This window comes from Papaver somniferum, chromosome 3 (genome assembly GCF_003573695.1).
Source record: "Papaver somniferum cultivar HN1 chromosome 3, ASM357369v1, whole genome shotgun sequence".
NCBI lineage: Eukaryota > Viridiplantae > Streptophyta > Magnoliopsida > Ranunculales > Papaveraceae > Papaver > Papaver somniferum.
In genome coordinates, this window is record NC_039360.1 from 213,105,662 (window position 1) to 213,126,918 (window position 21,257).

At 35.2% G+C, this 21,257-nt stretch overlaps 1 protein-coding gene and 1 long non-coding RNA gene across 8 annotated transcripts; both read left to right on the forward strand.

The window, feature by feature from the left end:
* The first annotated feature begins 1,120 nt into the window (after positions 1 to 1,120).
* LOC113358593 lies at positions 1,121 to 3,763 on the forward strand. Its single transcript, XR_003364686.1, has 2 exons — positions 1,121 to 2,552; positions 2,748 to 3,763. It is a non-coding gene; the product is annotated as an uncharacterized LOC113358593 (long non-coding RNA).
* Positions 3,764 to 6,708: 2,945 nt separating this feature from the next.
* Positions 6,709 to 20,704, forward strand: LOC113358594 (testis-specific Y-encoded-like protein 2). Of its 7 annotated transcripts, none has more exons than XM_026602193.1 (19): positions 6,709 to 7,222; positions 7,295 to 7,453; positions 7,585 to 7,635; positions 7,819 to 7,890; positions 8,040 to 8,150; positions 8,238 to 8,311; positions 8,797 to 8,883; positions 8,966 to 9,026; positions 9,565 to 9,636; positions 10,355 to 10,444; positions 10,585 to 10,635; positions 11,073 to 11,240; positions 11,371 to 11,421; positions 11,553 to 11,624; positions 11,725 to 11,832; positions 11,915 to 11,952; positions 12,356 to 12,410; positions 12,593 to 12,649; positions 13,550 to 13,780. In XM_026602193.1, the coding sequence occupies exons 1-19, from the start codon at positions 7,184 to 7,186 to the stop codon at positions 13,622 to 13,624; spliced, it is 1,491 nt and encodes a 496-aa protein (XP_026457978.1). In that variant the 5' UTR covers positions 6,709 to 7,183; the 3' UTR covers positions 13,625 to 13,780. The 7 variants fall into 7 exon arrangements, with proteins under 7 accessions (XP_026457978.1, XP_026457976.1, XP_026457977.1 ...); XM_026602191.1 differs by lacking the exon at positions 13,550 to 13,780 and adding an exon at positions 20,215 to 20,704 and having other exon boundaries at positions 6,710 to 7,222; XM_026602192.1 differs by having other exon boundaries at positions 6,710 to 7,222; positions 13,547 to 13,780.
* The last annotated feature ends 553 nt before the right edge of the window (positions 20,705 to 21,257 follow it).

The window sequence follows — 21,257 nt, forward strand, 5'->3', positions numbered from 1 at the left end:
GAGAGCATCTATTTTTTTGGTGATTTTTTTTGGAAGGATGAAACAACTCATTTGATAGCTGGCCATACTTGCCAAAGAAGCTGGCTTGAGCTAGGACTTTTCCCATCCATCCTTGGACTTTATGTTCCATCTTATCTATTATGACCACAAAAAGTTTTATTTTAGCCTTATCTATAAAAAGGGAAGTACCTAAGTAAGAGTCTTTTAAATCAATATTCTTGATTTTGAGTAGTTTACTAATCATTCTCTGATGCTTTGGTTGTACTTTTTTACTGAAGAAAATAACCGATTTATCAAATTTTATTAACTGCCCTAATGCTTTACTAAAAATATTTATAAGATATAGGATGTTGTGACATTCCTTGAGATCAGCCCTAATGAATAAGAGGCAATCGTATGCAAAGAAAAGATGGGAGATATGACTATTCTTAGGGGTTATTTTAATACCATTAATTAACTTTTATTCTGCACCAGATAAAAGAAACCTAGAAAAGATCTCCATGCAGATAATGAAAAGATAAGGAGACGAAGGGTCTCCTTGTCTAAGGCTTCTAGAGGGTTTGAAGTAGTTTCCTGGACTACCATTAAGGAGGACAGCTATAAAAGAAGTGAAGATACATTGATGAATTAAGTTACAAAAATTCATGGCAAATCCAAAAACTTTCATAGCAGAAATTAAGAAATCCCAGCTAACTCTATCAAAAGCCTTGGACATATCAATTTTTATACCTAATTCAGCATGTTTCACTTTTTTTTTTCTTAAAATAATAAATGATCTCTTGTGCTAATACTATATTGTAAGAGATTTGTTTAGAAAGAAAGACAGCCTGAAAGGGTGAAATTATTGAATTTAATATGGGTTTCATCTTATTATTAACTAAAAAAATTTCTATAACTTTGTATCAATGCTTATACAACTTGAGGGTTTATTGTGTCCGGGGCGACTGAGATACATTCATTTTTCTAACTAATGGTTAGGATCCCCTCCCTGTCTAATCTGATTTTTGTTAATCCAATGGCTAGTTGTATGCCACACGTCAGTATAAAAAAATTCTCTGTATATCAGTTCCGTTTTTTTTTCGTTCTCTATTCTGTAACGGCGCATTAACCCTAGGTAAGACTCACATTTCGTTTCTTTCTTCGACTAGGTTATTTTTTTGTTGTGCGTTTCACCTTGATTACCTCTTTGAATCCCATAGGATAAAATCAATCAGAAAATATGGATATTATTTGAATGGGGAGTTAATCGATCCAACTTTTCCTAATTAACATGCTTCTTCTCGAATCGTGCATATGATTAATCCTTTCTTTACGCTTTTTTCTATGAGGAATCATTGTTCTGAAAGAGTTTTCTCTAACTTGCAATATCTCCCGTTTTTATATAATCGAGGATCGTTTCTTATGTAACCTATATTTCCATGCAAGAAATCTCTTCTCATCAATTTGTCTGAAGAGTTTGACAAATTTTATCGTGGACGTAATTTCTCGGTTATCCTTACTGGGAAGGAAGTCATGGTGGGAAATTGTAAGGTGTTTTTTTAAATTGTATAGGTCTTTACCGGTGAAATTCAAATCCATGAATAACAATTCATGAATAGCTTAAGAATGATTATATTATTGTTTCCTGCTTCCACATGTTTCTTTTGATCATATTGTTGAGAATGATTTTGCTTTTCATTTTCAAACGCAATAATATGTATACCGAGCAATCCAAATACACTTTCAGGTTAGCGATTTTTTTTTTAGTGATTTGATGATAGGTGTTAAGGGTTTCCTGAATGTTCATCTCCATTTTGTAAGGTTTGTTTTAATGTGCATGGTGTATCATAGTTATATCACGGACTCTCCCCTTGAAGATTCAAGTTCTTATTTTCGTACATTCGTGCTCTGTTAACCATGGGTATGTGATTTTACCTTCTGTTCAACCTGATAAATATTTTCCAACTTGATCTTAGAAGTGCACGGTTTTGTATGACCATAAGTATAAGCCATATACGCTTTGCTCTGGGTGCATGGGTTCTTTAGTTTATGAGGATAGACTTTCTAAAAGATTTTGTTTTTATGTATTTCCTACCATCTTTGATCTTTCAGTTATATGTATTGCTTATCACTTTCATGTTTTCGTATTTGTGGAGCAGATATGCCTTTAAACTTGAGCTTACACTGTTAGAGAGGGTGAGAGTCGTGGGACTCTTAGACGTGGTTTTCAGTTTGTTGAGCTAATACTCAATATGCACATGATGATTCGTTACTGAGTAGTATCCAAAAGTAACTATTGTTAACTTTGAAGCTTATTATGCCAATTTTTCGCAGCATCACTCTATTAGAGGCGTTGCCACTTTTTTATTCCTGCGGGAGTAGATGTATGCAAATCACATCTAGACTGTTGTCTAAGACTTCAATGCTATACGTTTGGCTTGGCAGAGGCTGCAAGGGGGACATAGTTGGAAAATTAATGGTCCAACTAAAGCAAATATGTTCAGCAATTTTGCATTGACCGAGGAAATTTGAAGGATTAAACATCTCATTTCCTAATGATTTCGCTTGCCCAGGTAACATGGAAGGCAGTTTATACTTAATCTTCCACCAATATAACAAGAGTGTACCGCGATATGGATTTACCTTTAATATTTCCCCTTTTTCCAATTAGTGGTTAGTTTGGTTAAAATTTTATAGTTCCTGATATATGTTTTACCTTCTATGACAAATCCATATTTGATTTTGACTGATATTTTTAGAGTGTTCAGATTGACAGATTTACGTTGAAGATTGGGACTGATACCTAATACTGAGAAGTACTTTGTTCAATCCTTTGAAACTGCTGAACGGTAAGTGTTTCAGGATTATACGATCCCAATGGTTGATCTATTTTTTACTCGCTTCTTTGAACTTGCCAATCTGTTTTGTGCTATGAGTAGTATGTTTGTTGTTTAATACGCTTATAATTCCCTTTCATTGGTTTTCTAACTATGTACCTGATGGCTGATATTTTTGTAGGATGTTGAGTTCTTTCTTTCATTTGTTGTTTTTATTAATTACCTGATGCTGATAGTTTTGTGCCATGAGTTGGATATTGAGTTCTTACATATTTAATTAAACTTGGGTTCTCTTAAGGTCTTGAATTTTTTAACAGTGACATCCTTCTTAATTGCTAAGATACTCATAGTTTCTTGTTTAGTTAACCAATCTCGCCCTTTATTGGCTCAATATGAAATCAAATAGGGATATGATTGTTATTAGCATGACCAGTTTGTGTGTAGAAGGGAAAAACAGAAGTTACTAACTGTAAACAGATGTCACTTTATTTGTAGAGCAACAGTTCAATTACATATTTGAATTGCATCAAATGCTGACAAGTTAGTTTTTTGTTCCGTAAAAAACCCTATGGTTTTAACTATTTGTGAATGAATCCTCCATATCATTTTTCATCTGATACATGAGTTGACTGCCAAAACAACGCCATTACTTGCAAATGAAATTCATGTACATGAGGAAAAAATGAAAAAATCGGTGGCTTATCAATGGAAAAGACAATAGTCAGCGTGGATGGTGCATCAGGTGGTATTGCTAAAAAGGCGATAATTCCCTCCAAAGGTTCGGCTTTTATACGCTCCTCTACTGTCATGATTTCTGATTTTTCTTATGTTATTTGTTTGTCATAAGTTCTCTTCAATGGCAAGAATCCTCAACCTAAATCTTTGTAATAACACAGACTTCAGTTGTCATTGTTGTTTACATATTTGGTATTTGATTTCTTTAGTCATTCAATATGTGAGAGTTTTTTTTTTGGTCTTCCTCTCTCATATATAAACAGTTTGCAGTCTGCCGTTCTTTAGCTCCTTACAAAGACAAACTTTTTCGAGACTTCGAGTAACTATAATTCATTGACAAATGATATGATCAAATGTTCAATTTGATTCCAAAAGGAATACCTATTCATATGCATTTTTTATGTGCATAGAAAATTTTCAGTCCCCCGATGCTTGCCCCAGCTCACCGCTGTGGATTACTACTGACTCTACTAAGATCATCTTCCTTAGCAGTTACATGAGTATATATAGATTATCTGAAGGCAACAACCCAACAAGGGCAGACCTGAACAGTTTGAATATACGGTTATACTCGGTACTGCTTCAGTTTTTTGTTCTGCTTGAGGCAATCTTAGTTTAAATATGTATGTAAAATTCAAAGAAAAGGTGCATCCTTTGTGACAACTTCATTATACTGTAAATCTAGAGAAAGTGGTCAAAACTTAAATGATAATGTAAGAACATCTGGAGACCTTCTTTTTGAAGGGTGCCTTATGTTTATGAAAAATTATGTGCGATGTTCATCCAAATTAGTTCTAAACTGCATAGTGATGAAACTTTCAGACGCATCTCCATCAGGTGTTTCTGTTGCGTAGTTTTCGAACCGATTGTTTCCTTCTCTTTTTTCTTTTTTTTTAAGAAAGTGAAATTTGACCAATCATGTATCATTGTCCATCTTTTACTTTCAGAGGGGGTTAAGATCAATCATTTTCCGTATTTTACTTGAGCATCTCCAATGTAAGGGGCTAAGATCATCCGAGGTAAAGGTCTTATTAACACCTTTTTTTTTGTGAGGTCTAATTAAGATCATCCAATGTAAGGGGCTAAGATCACACTCACTATGACTATTGCTTCCCAAAGTAAAAATTTCATTAAAAACAAAATCTTCTTCTCAAATCTCTTCTTAACGGAACTCAGAAAAAAATGTGGGAAAAAGGGAACACAAATAAAGCAAATGGAACTGATAAAACAAAAAAGGGATTAATTTACGAAAGCACAAAAATGAGAATAGTGATAATTAGGGCTGAACATGGTGTCGGTTAACCGTTGGAAACCGACCGAACCAGACCAATAAGCAAGAAACCGAACCAAACCATTTAGATTTGGATTGGCTTGGTAAAAAAAGTTGAAAAACCGACATTACTGGTTTGGTTTGACCTGAAAACCGAACCAAAAACCATTGGGGAACCGATTAATTTTTAAACTTAGTTTCTACCGTCGATTTAAAAGTATTAGATTCTACCCATTGATTTAGAGGATAAATAGAAACCCTAAATCTAATATTTCATTATGTTACTCTCCCTCTTTCTCTTTCTCCTTCTCTCAGCCGCCTCCCTTCTCCACCCCCAACAACAGCTGCTGCTACTCGACTTTTTTCTTCCCGTCTTCCTTCTTTTTTATTTGTCAATAACTAAATTAAGATATATTATATATCTTCTTTTGATCTCTAGAATTAGAGTAAGTTTACACTATTCTTGATTTTTTTTTGTCTGTATATTTGTGTAAACCAATACTATCGGCAACTACGATTTTTTTATCCGTAAATTTGTGTATTTTTTTTTTTGGTTTGACATAATTATTTGTTAACCAAAAACCACTGGGACAAACCGAAACCAACTGGAACCATTTGGAAACCGAACCAATGGTTAATGGATTGGTTTGGTTTAGATTTTTAGAAACCAATAATATTGGTTTCGGTTTTGGTTTGGCTAGAAACCGAACCAAAACCGACCATGAACAGCCCTAGTGATAATAACTAGAATGAAACAAAAATGGGAAAGTCGACAGAGTTTTCATTCGTTTCTAAAACGGGTACGCGGATGAAACCTTTGCCGTTGATCAGATAATGACATGGATAACATAAAGTAAACAACAGACTGTTACAGCATAAAATAAAATATAAGAAGTCCAGCTATTAGGCCAAACACTATGGTGACCCTTTTTCCTTAGCTATAGCTTATCTAAAGCTAAGGGACAAGGATCTCACAGCAACATCACTATGATGCTGTGTTATCCCATTGTTACTGTATTATCCCATTGTTGTAAGGAAACTGAGTTTCGGTGTAAATACTAAATAGCGTCAAACGGATGTTGAGTTTTCCGTTTTGTTTTCTTTTCCCCAAATTTTTCCGTCGGAATAATATTATAGGTTAAAGAATAATTAAGAGAAGAAAAAAAGAGATATAATAGGTATGAAAATAAAGTTTTAGTAAAAAGAAAAACCTAAAAAAGATTGTGTAAAACTATGAAAACCAAAAACGGATACCAAATTTCTATGTAAAATCGCACGGATACTTAGTAACTATTTCAATTGACAAATGGATACTAAGTTTCCGTAAAGTGAAAATCCAACGAAAACTCAGTTCCCGTATAATTTCCCTTAGTTACAAGGTGGATCAGATCTGATCAACTTTAAAGAATAACTAAAGGATATCGCTACTCTAAAGCAATATGGAATACCATAGTGGTTGGATTGCACTACAATTAAGCTATATAGCGAAGCGAAATCACTTACCGCTTGTCCTTAAAAATTGTCTACCAACACAGCTTAAAATAGTGTGAGATAGCCCGTGCCGGTACGGCACGGGTCATTCCCTAGTATAGCGTTACATAATTCAATTCGTCTAAAATTACTAGGGTCTTTAGGGTGACTATATTTGGGAATGAGAAAAAGGAAAGTTTTATTAAGTTTTGGATGAACCACTGATGGGTCGGTACTACCGGAAGAACATTCTCGGACTTGCAAAGTCTTAGCTTACCATGTATTTTCTATTCCAATTCCCATTCCCATTTTTTTTACCACGTATTTAGCTTCTTCTTGGGCTGCGTAAAACTAGGTTCACGTTAACACTGGGGCGGATATGCGGGTCTCCCTCCCTCCCACCACTATATATTTATATAGTACCGATGTTTCTCCCAATAATATAAGTTAGGTCGATTTTAACTGAAGCGACAAGCCAAATTCAGAGAGATCAGAAATCAAATCAAAATCATGCCTCACCTCGGACCTCATTTTACTTACCTACAGATGATAGCTGAAGCAATTTCTTATTTAAAAGAAGGAACTGGATCAAGTGAACATGCAATTGCAAAATTTATTGAAGAACATTATGAAGGAGGAACTCCTCAAAATTTCAGAAGAAAACTGAAATTAATGTTAAAGAAATATGTAAGTTCTAGAAAGTTAGTGAAAATTAAGAATTCCTATAAGATGCCTGTAGCTGAATTGAAGATTGAGAAGAAAGGAAAGAAGAAAGAGAGAAAGAAACAGAAGAAAGTCATGGGTATGAAAGCTAGGGTTAAATTCTTAAATTTCTAACCATGCATCTTGTTAAAAATATGTCATCGCAACAGAAAGAAGCGCAAGAGAAATCATGGATGACTTGACGCAAATACAAGAGAAGCTTGACGAGGTGAAACATGTTGTTCCTGGCTATTTATACCTTTTGCTACGGTTTATTTCACTTTATGCGTTACTTATACAGGTTAACAAGAGGACACTTCACGAAATGCGGAAAGTGAAGCAGAAGTATGAGAAGAAGGTGTGGGAGGAGGAAGCAGAGAAAAAGTGTGGGGATACCTTGAATTGCCTTGGGAAAAGGAAGAATATTATAGAATTAATTCCAAACTTCTGGTCAACTGCGGTTGGTGTGATCTTCCTTCACCCATTATTCATTTTCTCTAAGATTTGGCTTGGTCCGCAGTTTACATGTTGATTATAGTGCCTTACTGACATGTATATGCCTGTTTGGCTTGGCAATTTTATCATTTGCAGTTTCTGGGTTTACCTTCGCTTCGAAAACTCTTGACTGAAGAAGACAAGAAGGTTTAGCTCTGATACGTGAACTGAAATTTATTTACTATATATGATTATGTTTCATGATGTTCCCTTTGATACATGTGATGATTTCCCCTAATTTGTATATGTCGAGGGCTTAGTTGTCGAAACCTGACATTCTAATCTGTGAATGTTTGACACTAACATCTACTGCTTTTGTATTTGATGCAGATAATGGGATATCTAAAAACTGTGGATGTGAGTGACTGTTTGCATGTCAAATCTGGGTTCACTATAACTTTTGTGAGTTTCATCTATGTTCCCACATCTCCTATATTGAATTTAAACAGGTGCAACATCTAAATATCCTTAGGCCAGTAGTCAGAAATTGTGCAAATGTTTCTCCGCACTCAATGGTTTTATTGAATTAAGGATATAAATTTTGATTGCAGGAATTTGAACAGAATGCATTCTTTGAAAATGTTAAACTCTCAAGAGAATATTCGTTCTCCCACAAAGGAATCATTGACACAAGTGGCACTGAGATCAAGTGGAAGGACAAGGTGAGGAAAATATATGTGCAACAGTACTTTTACATTAGATTGCCTATATGTTTCATAGAATTTTTACTTGTCATTTTTGTGTGTCAGGGCATTACAACTGGACCCGAAGCTGATGTTATTGAAAAGGGTAGTGAGCAGTCCAGTACTGATGTGCGCAAAAGGTTTGTTGACTTTTTCATGCTAGGCTTCAGGAAGAGAATATGATTATGATGCTGTTCACTGTAATAAGATTGTTTATATGGTTATGTTGGTCCATATTGGCTGATTGGCAATTAAGGCTTCATTGAGAGTTGAGTTTGTAGACTATTTTTCTTGGAAAATCCTGTTAATCATCAGTTAACATTGTATACAGTTATGCCATGCTGACTTGTTAAGTCATTTTTTTTTCACATCAACATTAATGAATACATCCTTCCTCTCATGGATAACTTGCAGCATCGAACCTTAGTTTTTGCATCCTTTCTTTGACACCTTGGCATTCACTGCTCGAGGTAGTACAGTAAGGCTGTGGATGCTTTCTCTTGAATTTTATAGTTAGCAGTAGTTGACACACTGACCTTGTTTATACCAGTTTGAGATATATGAATTGAGATGTTCTTGAAGTCATTATTTACTTACTTCCCATAGCTTAATTTTGTATGAGTAGTATTGCTCAAGCCTCAAAGGGACAAGGCAGTTTGCCTTCTCTGTCCAGCAAGGGATCAAAGAAAATTTTGGTTCTGTATTCATTTTGGTATGTTATTTTAGCTGTTTGGATGCATGAATCCAAATTTAAGGTCTTTGCACAAGGTATGCTCATCCTCTGTATGTTTTAGTGATTGCAGCTTTCTGGCATGGTTCTCTGACCATCTCGCCAAAGATCAAGATCGTGATGAGGTAAATATTTTTTCTCTACAAGTTTTGAGCGTGTAAGATGCAATGCCACATCGTTATTGTATTTGTAATTGTGATCCCGAAAAAAGGTGTTGGATTCACATGGTGGAAGACTTCCGTTTTTGCCCTCTTTAATTATTACTGATTCCTTTTCCTTTTCCTGTTCTGTCACTCGCTCACTTACGTTGCAGCATAAGTTGCAATCTTGAATCATTATTCTGTTGCCAACTAGTTCTGAAAAATGCACTGGACCCAGATGGTGTAAAGACTTCCTTTTTACCTTTCTTGTTTTGTTGCTGGCTCGCTTATGCTGCAGTATCATGCTTCTGTTGCTATTTGCTAATTATACTTGTGAAATACGCACTGGACCCTGATGGTGGAAGGTTTCGTTTCCTTTTTACTTCCTGATATCATACCATTACCTATTCTGTTGTTTGTTCTCCCAATTCCTGCAATTTTATGTATTGATGAAGCAAGTGATTCACAATTCTGGTGGAGCTCTTTTTTTTTCTCATGCATGGCATGTTCTGTCGACCTGCAGGTAGCTGAAAAAATAGCATATAGTCTATGGCCAAATGCTCCGGAATACTTTAAGAACGCAACCCCAACCTCGGTCAGTAATTATTAGTACTCATTCTTCTTTTTCGATGTTAATTTTTAGTTTTTTAAGTTTATTTTTTCGGCATATTTTGTTTTGATTTATTTCTGTGAGATAATAAGGCCTGATAAATCTGAGTATCCGGCGAGGGATTTCACAGTAACTTCAAATACTGAGAAACTAAATTTTAGGGGATCGCTGTGCACGGGACTGACCTAAATCAGTTCAGTTGCACACTTGCTTGGGTCTGATGTAGCTCAACACTCATAGGTATGACCCTTCGGGCATTAGTCTGTCTTGATATGTTGAACCTTAGGGGATTTCTGGTAATTGCATATGTACCTTAATCTAGCCATGCGCTGTTTTTATCAATTAGTCCTTTTTATAAACATTTAACATTCTGCTGTTTGTTTCGCACCATATTATCTGGATTTCATCATTTGTTTCTCTATGGTTTTGTACTTTACTACTCATTTGTGTTCTCAACCAAAAGCAACGAATTATTTATCCTTTTCAATAGGGATCAGTATCCACTGATTCCACATTCCAACCAGAACAAGCAATATTCTTCACAGAAAGCCTTTAGCCATGGAGGCATTGGAGTGAGCATAGTTTCTAACCAATAGGCATTGTCATTCCTAGATCCTGGATAACACTGATCAGTATGAGTATCACAGAATCTTCCTTGAATTTGTTTCTTTCACTCTCTGAATTATTTTTGGAATTTTTGCAGGTTTCTATGGCATCAGTCGAACATGTAGATGAAAATGGGCTTCCTATTTCTGATAACACAACTAAATGCCATCACCGAAAGGGTGCATTGGTAAGTGATGAACTTACTCCGATCTGTTCTCTCTTAAATTTTAGGAAAAAATTGATCCATCAATTCAGATTAGTAAGTTAATGCAATCTTTTTGTAGAAATTATATGATTTACCATCTAATTATATTCAATCCTCTCTAGGTGAACACCAAGTTGAAGGAATTGATGGAAGTACATGCCGAGTTTGTAAAGGTGAGATATAAATTAAGTGTAGCTATCTGATTCCTGCATTGTGCTAATTATATTGCTTGATTTTAGTTTGAGCTTTAGGGTTCATGGTGCAGATTTATTTTATATTTAATAATTTATGGTCGGTTTTAAAAGGGGTGCATGGTGGTCACAGATAGGTTTTCTTTCGGTTATCTTTTGGGGTGTGATTTCTCGTGCTGCATATTCATTGTTACCATGGGATCTCCCACCCCTCCCACTCAACCCACTCAACTAGTATGAGTAGTATTCTTACAAATTATGGGAAGTTTAAACTTGCACTTTCCATGTGGAATTGTTTGCTTGAACATTGTACATATTTTCTAAAAAGTTGTTATGTAAAACATCTATTGGTTGCTCCCATTTTTCAGTTATTTTCATGTTTTTACATGTTCATTTTTGTTTGTGGGTGATTTATGTAGGCCAAAGAAGCGGCACTCAAAAATAGGTGGGATCTTGAGCAGAAGTATGACTTAGAGGTAGAGGTCGAAGAGAAGGTATTGCGTAAGCAGAAGAGAGAAGTGTGCAGATCTATCTACGACAGAAGGAGTGAGACAATCAAAGACATTCCTTATTTCTGGCTAAATGCTGTTCGTAAATCTATCCTTCCATACCATTTATTTTCTCAGTATATCGGAGTTTGTGATACTCAGTTGATGTGTCTTCTGTAGTGTTATACTGACACCTCTATCACCTGGCTTCCCAATGTTTGTTTTGCAGTTTATAAGTCATGGTGCACTTGCCGATATATTGAGTGAAGAGGATCGTAAGGTTTACGAATTTCCTTCTCCTTTGAGGGAATTTCTTCTATTTTCCAAATATCTTTAATGATTAACCATCTGAACCTGACATTGTAATCCGTCGTGGCCTGATATTTGCATAACACTCTTTATGTGATTCAGATATTCCGGTATTTAGAGTCTGTAAATGTTGAAGAAACTGAAAATCCAACACTTGTGTATACGATTACTTTAGTGAGTTTTCTCGATATCCTGACCCCTTATTCTTGTTCTTGATGTGTGAAGCTTCTGTTAAGTTTTCTTTTCAGTATTTGAGACTCTTTCTTGATCACAGAACTTTAATAAGGGAAATCCATACTTCGAAAATGCAAGTCTTAGAAATACTTTTTCAGTCGAAGGAGTCGGCACGAAGGGTTGCACTATCAAGTGGAAGGATAACTTTGTAAGTGATACTTATTATTTCTGCGGTGATTAAACTTGATTCATATTTGTATAATATTTATTTTCATTTTCTTTTTGAAAAGGGAAATGGACATGGAAATCCTGGTGATGGAAATGCGAGGTTAGTTACGTGTCATTGTTATCTTTTGGGCTTTAACCTCGCACATTTTTTATTTGTTTATTTATTTCCTAAAGTCTAAAAAATAATAAAATCCTAGCAAAGAAGACAACTGTCAAGGGAAGTGGAAGCTGACAGGCACACAACTCTTGACACGAGTCTTCATAACTCCTTATCCTTCTTCCTCTTCTTATTTCCATAATGGTTAGGAAATTTACTAAAAAGATTATGCTTTTTGTGATAAAAGTTTCATATAGATATATTAGTTGTGTTTATTTAATATATACATCATGAGGCAACACTTTGATAACACTTGAAAGCAGCACTTTGCGCTTCAGTCGGAGTTCTTTGCTTTGTTGAATATTCTTTTAAACATTGATTTCCCAAAACATTTGTGTCTTTGCAGTTTCTTTACTTGGTTCTGTAGCTGCGGCTATGTTTCAGAAGGGAATCTTGATGAGGTGATATCTCTCCCCTTTCTCAAATTTCAAGCTATGATAGTTGCAATGTCAGATCACAGTAGACGTGTGCATACAAGAAATTTGTAAACAGATTAATTTCCAAATTGCTTATTCACTTCGGTGGACTTGTTTCCTTTGTCATCTCATTATAGCTGTTAATTTAGCTCGTGTTGTTATTGCAGGTGGCAGAAGTAATTATTGAGGATTTGTGGCCAAATGCAATCAACTATTATTTTAATGTGAGTTTCTTTGCCCTTGCGTTGCGTTTAGACTGTTTAACCATGGGCTCATATATCCCAGCGCTGATAAATTATACTCCCTCTGTACCACATACATAGGCGGATTGTTAAAATCTCTTAGATTAAGATTTTCTTTTTGATTTCATAAATATTCATGGTCTTTCCTGTATTACCCTTTATTATATTCCCTAAGTTAGAGACATAAACTCAACTGTGATGATAACCAAGCAACATAAATAAGGGTAAAATAGTTAAAAGTCATCTTGAAATTGTCACTCCGCCTATCTAATTGGTACAAGGAAAATGCAATATTCGGCCTATATAATAGGTACGGAGGGAGTAGTCCAGAAGTAGTTATCCCTGAAATTAGTTTCCTTACAGCCATGATAGAGCATATTCATTGTTTGTTTAACTTTAAACGGCTAAAGTTGTTCAAGTTATTTGGTGTGACTTTAATTCATTCAACGACTAGATTAACCAGACTTATTTTTGTTTTTCTTCGAATTGTATCCCTGAATTTGTTTATTTTATTAACAACCATGATTACGTATGAAAGTTTATGTTTTTTCTTTGGTTTAATTGATTTTTGGTACTTATATTTTGTCCAACTTTAGTGTTTGGTCTTACATTTGTCCGTTAAATATTGACTTCTGTTTAGAAAATAAAAAAAGAAATAAATTGTTAAAGCAGCTGCAATTAATCTATAGCCTATAGGCAATTACTACGTAATTATCTACCCCATCTGGTATTAATTAAAAAACCCAACTCTAATTTCATCTTCTGGTGTTGATGAAATTGATGCTAAACTTAAACTTTCAATACCCAACGACATCTGAATACTATTCAATCATATTTAATCTCTGTGTTGTTGATAATATTGTTAATGGATCATTTCAGAAGAAATATGAAAGGAAGGTGGTGTTTGTTTGCAGCCGTCTGGATCTGAGTCGTCTGGATCTGAGTGAAATCACCTGACTCATCTGGATCTGACTCACTAAGGTCTGAGTCAGAAAATATGTTTGTTTTGTGAGTCAGATCTGACTCAGCTGAGTGGATTTTTTGGACAGAAAATGCCCTTGTGCACATTTCAAACAACTTGTTCACTACCATTCTAACAACCTAAAACTTCAACACATGAGCAAACTTTAGCTATATGAGATTTTTAATTCCATAAAACAACTTCTCTAAACAGAAGTTGTAATTTAATAAATTACAACTTGTTCACTACCGGTCTAAACAACTTCTCTTTTTGATGGAATTAAACATTACCAAACAACAAAATATAAAGACTTCATTCCTACAAACATAAAAGAAGCAGAAGCAACAAAATCTAAAAGAGGCTAGCTATCTCATCACGTAAGTTGTTCATATATATCTGCTCTTGTCGTCCAAACAGACGAGGTGCATTTTCTTCCGTTTCCGCTTCCACTTCGACTTCCACCTGTGTCTCATTCATATCAAATGTCTCATTCTCATATTCTTTAAATAGCCAATCATCCAATGCATTACGACGTAGAAAGTTATGTATTGACATGCAAGCAATGACGATATCCCTTTGAGTCTCAAATGAGTAAGAAGGCATTTTACTTAAGACGGGAAATCTTATTTTCAATACCCCGAATGCTCTCTCAATCACATTCCTCAATCGAGCATGGGCTTGATTAAACTTCTCTTCTTTTGCTGTTGGAGGTACTCTTCGATAATCACCTATCCAATACCTTATGTTGCGATACGGACACATAAACCCCTGTGTATGAGAGTACGCAGCATCACATAGATAGTATTTTTCTACAAATTTTCAACAAAAACATTATGAAGTTGAACAAAAACATTAGGAAGTAGTAATGGTTACTAAATGACAAGCCAATATAATCAAAATAAATTACACAGCTCAATGGAGCCTAACAGAGGATGAAACCAAAATGATTAGCAAAGGGCACAATGAATGATGAGAGACTGGGTATGTATCTCTTATTCCTTTATAACCAAGAATACAATTCAGATGAAACTGTGCTTAGGGGATATTACCTACACAGTTTTGACAAAAGCCTTATTCACCTTTCTATGAAATGAGGGTTCTTTTTGACAAAAGCCTTATTCACCAAAAGACTACAAAGAAGATAGCTAAAATAAAAAAAGCGGAAGACAAACAAAGAAATCCACATCAGGCATCTCTACTCTATCCCTTGCAGAAATGCAGATCTGAGAAAGCTTACACTTTAACTACAACATCATATATTCTAACACTGGTAAGTTTGGTGGGTAGTTTAACAGGTGGTTCAAAGAACAGATTCCCCATCCCAACAGGCGCAGGGGTGGCCTGAAATAAGTAGAGTTCGATATTGTGATCAATTGATGAACACTACACACAGCCTAAGATGGAAAATACTTGGACTGAATGTTATAATGGCAGCACAGTTTATTTTTCCTACAATTCAAATATATAAGAACGCAGTGCACAAGAATCTAAATAAAATTGAGTAAAGAAAACAAACCCAATGCAGAAAAATTGGACTTAAAATAGAGATATTACCTGGTGGAGGTAGAGGAAACTTGAAAGATGGATCACGCACTGCCTCGGTCAACACTCTCGAGTCATGAGCAGTGCCTTCCCATCCAACCACTACATACAAAAAGTACATATCCCAATCACATATCGCAAGCACGTTTTGGCTACATTCTCCTCTTCCCCTTCCTCTATACGGTGTTTGCTTCTCGACTGGAATGCTGACACTAATTAGAGTGCCATCCAATGCACCAACAGCACCTTTGAAAGCACCTTCTCTAAGACGTTTATTCCTTTTTGTTATAGCTGGCTTATCAAATACATTTGGTGGAGGAACTAGGACTTCAGCAGACCATTTCTTCATAGCAGTCAACACTTCATGAAAATACTTACTAACTGTTTCACCTGAATGTTGAAAGTGATATAAAATTACACGATTCCTACAATTGTGCCCGATTGTGTATAGAAACATTGCCATCTTCTCCTCTACTTCTAAATACTTGCTATCCTCTAAAAGTCCTTTGGCTCGGAATTCATTGCATAATTGAATAAAAGGAGCCTTAGTCATTCTCAATAGGTTGTACATATTCCTCGGATTTCCTTCTAACAGATCTTGGGTGAAATCCTTTCTTGTTAAAATTGACTTCTTGTACTTCGGGAGTACACGCCGCTTACCCTTTTTAAGTTGCTTCACTAACAAACATAAAGCTACCAGTTGAGATAGTAAGGTCTTCATTTTTCTGAAAACAACAAGTAGATGGAAGCATTATGAAGTAGTAAGCCTCTGAAAAATAGAGGAAGGCATTACACAACCACATAAGAAAAAAAACGAACCAAAATTTACCGTCTTTTTCTTGGCGGCTACAGGGGTCTTAACACCTCTTTTGGGAGTCTGCAAAAGCCAGATGTCAGAATATTAATCAAAATAAGACTTCTCCATTGAATCACATCACCTAAACAATTGTATAAATCAAATAAGTGATGTGATTAATTACCAAGAAATCCTAAGAAACTACTGTCAGATGAATGAAGACATCATATATAAGTACTTGCCTGTATTTAGGTGCTTCCCTTCTCTACATAAAACCCACTTCCTTGTAGCCTTCTCAATCTGCAACGTAATGAAAGAAAATTGTTACAACACACTGACATATTAAACATAACCAGCAAGCAATTAAATATAAACAACAAGCAATTAAATATAAACAGCAAACATAACTTCAATACTGATTCATTCATTAACTTCAACAAATACTAATTCAGTCATTCAACATTCAACACAAATTAAAACCCGATTAAGTAATTCAGTCATTCAACATTCAACACAAATTCTACTGTTTAGCAACTCATAACATCTCTGACTATTTCCTAATTCATAAATTTCAACGTTCTTCTAAAATTTTGTGTGCAAAGGCAACACGAAGCTCATCGCTTTTCAAACTGACAAACAATTTCTGCCAACCAGGCATCTCTGAAGCTTTTAGACTAATGCTCAAATACTCATCCATTGTGATGCAATCAGTCTCAAGTAGATTATCTAGAGCTTTCATGAATTCTGCTGCGTTATCCTTTTCTAGAGCAAGTTTTTTATGTTGAAGATGAGCCTCCATTGATGTGACAATAGAACAAAATAAAATTTTCTGAATACAAAAGATATCTAAGTAGAGGGACTTACAAAACTGAAACAGTCTCTTACCTTGTCTAATTCAGACCATTGTTCTTCGCTCCAATCAAAAGTGTTCGTCTCCGCGTTGTACCCATGCCCGGTTCTTGCTAAGAGACGAGACCAAGTGACATATTGGGTGCGCAAGTAATCCCAGTGGTTTCTCAATTTCTTTTGGGTGATAGTGCAGTCATACTTCTCAGAAAAGAATTTGCACAAATTTCCCCACGAAGTTTGCTTCAAAGAAGTTCCAGAAAACCCATGCTCAGTAGCTTGTGCCAAACATTGGTCAATAAATAACCCTCTAAATTCTGGAACGCTCCTAAAAGTTATCTTATTTGCTTTTTCATCTTCTTTTTTCTCCATAGAGAACTAGCATAAAGTAAAACAATACAAGACGTGGGTAATTTGAAACAGAAGAGAGTGTGCTAGCTACTGAGAAAGTAAACAGAGTATGTACATTGTTATTTTATATGTAACGGGAGAAAGGCCGAGCAGAAAATACCTGCTTTAGGATCCAGTGATGGCAACAAATGTCTGCGTACTGAGCTAATATATAAGGTTGTATGCGAACTATCCCTGCAATGCAGCCAAACAACATTTATTTCATAAATGTATAAAGACTTTGATTCTTAGCTCTCAATCTATCACTAGATTGTAATAAAAGTGAAACAACATAAAAAATCATCACATATAAAAATATAAGTTCTCACAAGTGACCATACATACTAGAGCTTATCAATTTCATAATAAAAGTGAAATTATTAACTCACAGTTATACTCATCACGCTAAACGAATAGGTTTAATAAGAAAAGACTTGGTTGTCTTTAATTATCTGTCCGATGAGTAATCTGATGTGTGTCTAATTTATGGAAGACTTCTGTTCTTTCCATCAAAACTATCTTAATCAGAAGATAAAGTGTCGTTCAAACCCAATAACCCCCATATTTCCGCGGTTATACTACTGCCTTAATTAACAACAACTTTTGTTAATTTATGTACAAGACTAAAGTTGCAGTGGGGTACAATCAAAATTTGAAACTTGTCTTCAAAATTTGAAACTTTTGTTAACCCTTGAAATTGTCAAATGCAATATACAAATATTCCTAAAACTTTTAATAAGACATATAACCATTATGCATATTCAGTATTTACCAAACAAGGAATTTATATAAGCGATTATTGGGTTTGTTGTTAGCCATGAATGAAGACTCAAACATTTTACAATGCGAACAAACCATAGTTAACTATTTTGTAAGCGGTCTTTCGAACAAAAAAAAAAAACTATTCTGTAAGCGCAATCATATTTATTTGTAGGCAAAAGAATAGGTATGGAATCATTTTCTCACAAATCTATGACTATATATATGCATGCAAGGGCATATTTAGACCAGTGTTATCTTGGGGATGCTAGCCGAAATGTCGTCTGCAGAATATGATTTTGAGTTGTTCCTAGAATGTTCTAAAGGGTTGAGCTTAGTACTCAATCCTGGTATGCTTCCTGCAAAAAACTCAGGTTGTGAAGGAGATGCCAGAGTGATTGAGTAGCTACTGAGCATCAAAATAACTGAAGACATGGTGGGTCTGTCTTCGATATTATCTTGCACACATAACAATCCAATATGTATAACCCTAATTCTTGAAATAACCCGTTGTTTCAAGGGTTTTGTGCATAATGGTTATATGTCTTAGCTCTGTTCTACACATAACTGGGTGAAACAACATAAAAAACCATCAACAAACATAAAAATGAAACCCCAACTATAAATCTACCAAAATATACAAAAAAAAAAACTTGTTTAACTGATTTTAACAAAATACAGAAAACCCTAACTATCAATCTACCAAAATACACACAAAAAAAAAACAACTAATCGATTTAATCAAAAATACACACAACCGTAACTATCAATCTGCCAAAACACACACAAAAAAAAGACATCATTAATCGATTTAAACAAAATACACAAAACCCTAACTTTCAATCTACCAAACCCTAACAATAATAGCATCACCAATCGATTTAAACAAAGAAAAACCAAACCCAAATCATCATCCACAACTTGTAATCAGATCTGTCTGAAGAAAGAGAGAGAGGACGAGTGGATGTGAGATATTCTTCAGATCTGTCTGAAGGATAAAACCCATGTTCCAAATCACATAAAACCCATACGAAAATGAATATGGATGAAGAATTATACCTGAATATGATAACGATTCTAAACGAAGGTGATTTAAAGATGAAAGAGATGAAACGAGGGTGATTTGAAAGATGAATATGGATGAAGCAGATTTGAAAGAGATGAAACGAGGGTGATGATGGATAGAAATCAGTGGATTTGATGAAAAAGATGCAGGAGAAATCAACTAGGGTTTGGTTCTGCATCACCCATCTCTTCTCTCGACAAAGAAAATGAGAAGAAAATGATAAAATGAAATTTTTTTGTTATAAGCTGTCGAGGGCATTTTTGCCAATTCCAGCGACTCAGATGTACTAGTGAGTGACTCAGGGACATGGAAGTGCCTGACTCTATAAGGCCCGAGTCAGGGGTTAGCCTTGACTCAGATGCCGAGTCAGAGGTTGTAAAAAGTGCAAAACAAACAATCTGACAGCTGACTCGGCGCGAGTCAGGGGTTGACTCAGACCCAGATGCCGAGTCAGCTGCAAACAAACGAGGTCGAAGTATTCTGTTTGTTTGAGAATAGGCAAATAGGGATCCACTTGATCTAGGATTTACTAGTGTTAGGAGAAGGAAGAGGAGATGGTTGGCATTAAAAGTTAGAACCAAGAAAAAGTATAGACAGAGAAAGTGAGAAGGTGATTGTGGTGGTGGTTGCAGTGGTAGTGATAGAGAGACAGAAAGTGATGGTGATGGATGCAGTAGGAGTGATAGAGAGGAAGTGATGGTGATGGGTAGTTGCAGTGGTAGTGATGGAAGATGTAGCACATTTTTCTACTGTTGCTAAACTTCTTACCTTTTAGTCTAAATTGAAGGGTATAACAGTAATTCGTTTAATAAGACTTCATATATATGTTTAATAAATACTAAACAGAAGTCAAGAGTCAACGTAGGTCAACGTTATTTTCAAGTACTAACTATTAAGTCGGGCAAATGTTAGACTAACCCTTTTTCTTTTGATTGGCAAAAGTTGTTCATGTAATCTGGGGTGCCTTTTGGTCATTCCGAGGTTACCTGGAATTGTTGATTCTTTCAAATTGTATGCTAAAGATTTTAGACTTTTTTTCTTTGGAAATAATCTTGCGATTGAATATGTATTTTGAGTTATTGAAAACCTTTAAGCTGTCCAACACAAGAAGTTGTAGAATATCTTAATTTACTTGCTTAATATTTTAAAATTTTGGTGTTAACTTTTTCTGTATTCATTGTAACCAGGGAAATCGAGATCGTAAAAAGGAGAGCGCCATTTTTAAGGATTGCCGTTTGTGGGCAGCAAGTATATCAGAGGATTAGAGGAGCATTGCAGATATAAAAAGCTTAAGCCCAGAAAATGAATATTCATTTTGTTATATGCAAAGAATCTTAAAAGATGTAACGAGCTTGCACCGTCACTCTGAACTTCATCATAGGCTCCTGGCAGGTGGAACCTTTTTTGATCAATTGACAACTGTCCATTTTTCGAAATAACCTTGAACTATTCCATGATCAAACGACTCAAAACCTCAAAGCACCACTCACATCGTGAACAGGCTTCCCCGGCGTGCAAAGTAGTTCTTTTTTTGTAGATTTATTTTTTTGATAATTGGTTGTATGGGGATACTGTTGGAATTTTAGCTTCATAGTCATTAGACTTAAACATGATCATATAATTACCTACCTTTATGTTGAGAACATTCTTAACCCTAGTATTAGCATGCTCAACAAACTACAAATCACCTTATGCATCAGTAGAGCTATTAGCATGTATTAAACTGGAATGGATCACCATGATAGTTCTGACTTAGATATAACGTTCATATGGCTGTATTAGTAACAAGAATCAATACATGTTACTATTGTAAATTACAGACAACTAACAACATGATGCAAACACCTTTAACAATTTAGTAGACATGTTACTATTGTGATCAACATCAATTACAGACAGCTAACAACATGATGCAAACACTTTTAACAATTTAGTAGAAGGAAATAAAAGCATCACCAAATTAGAATCGGTACGACGGCTTCTACTTTTATTTCTTCCTACTTGATTGATTGTTAATCATAAAATTCTGGATATATATGAAAGAGGCTAGAAGAGGGTTTAGTCATCACTTGACAGCTATGTGTCATCCAACTTGTTCATCATTAGTTGAATGATACCTTACTAGGTGAGTCATGCTTAGTCAACATTACACCTCAGCTAACGTTAAGCTAATCCAATTCCTATATTTAACTCTAATCTTTCCTCAATCTGGTTTATACTAATCATAGAT

What these genes read in the sequence shown, in the direction of transcription:
- LOC113358594 (XM_026602190.1), top strand. Translation starts at nt 7,184, where the DNA reads ATGGATGACTTGACGCAAATACAAGAGAAGCTTGACGAG. An exon ending in AGATCAAGTGGAAGGACAAG is followed by an intron (nt 8,151 to 8,237) that starts GTGAGGAAAATA and finishes TTTGTGTGTCAG; the next exon opens with GGCATTACAACTGGACCCGA. An exon ending in CAGAAGGGAATCTTGATGAG is followed by an intron (nt 12,411 to 12,592) that starts GTGATATCTCTC and finishes TTGTTATTGCAG; the next exon opens with GTGGCAGAAGTAATTATTGA.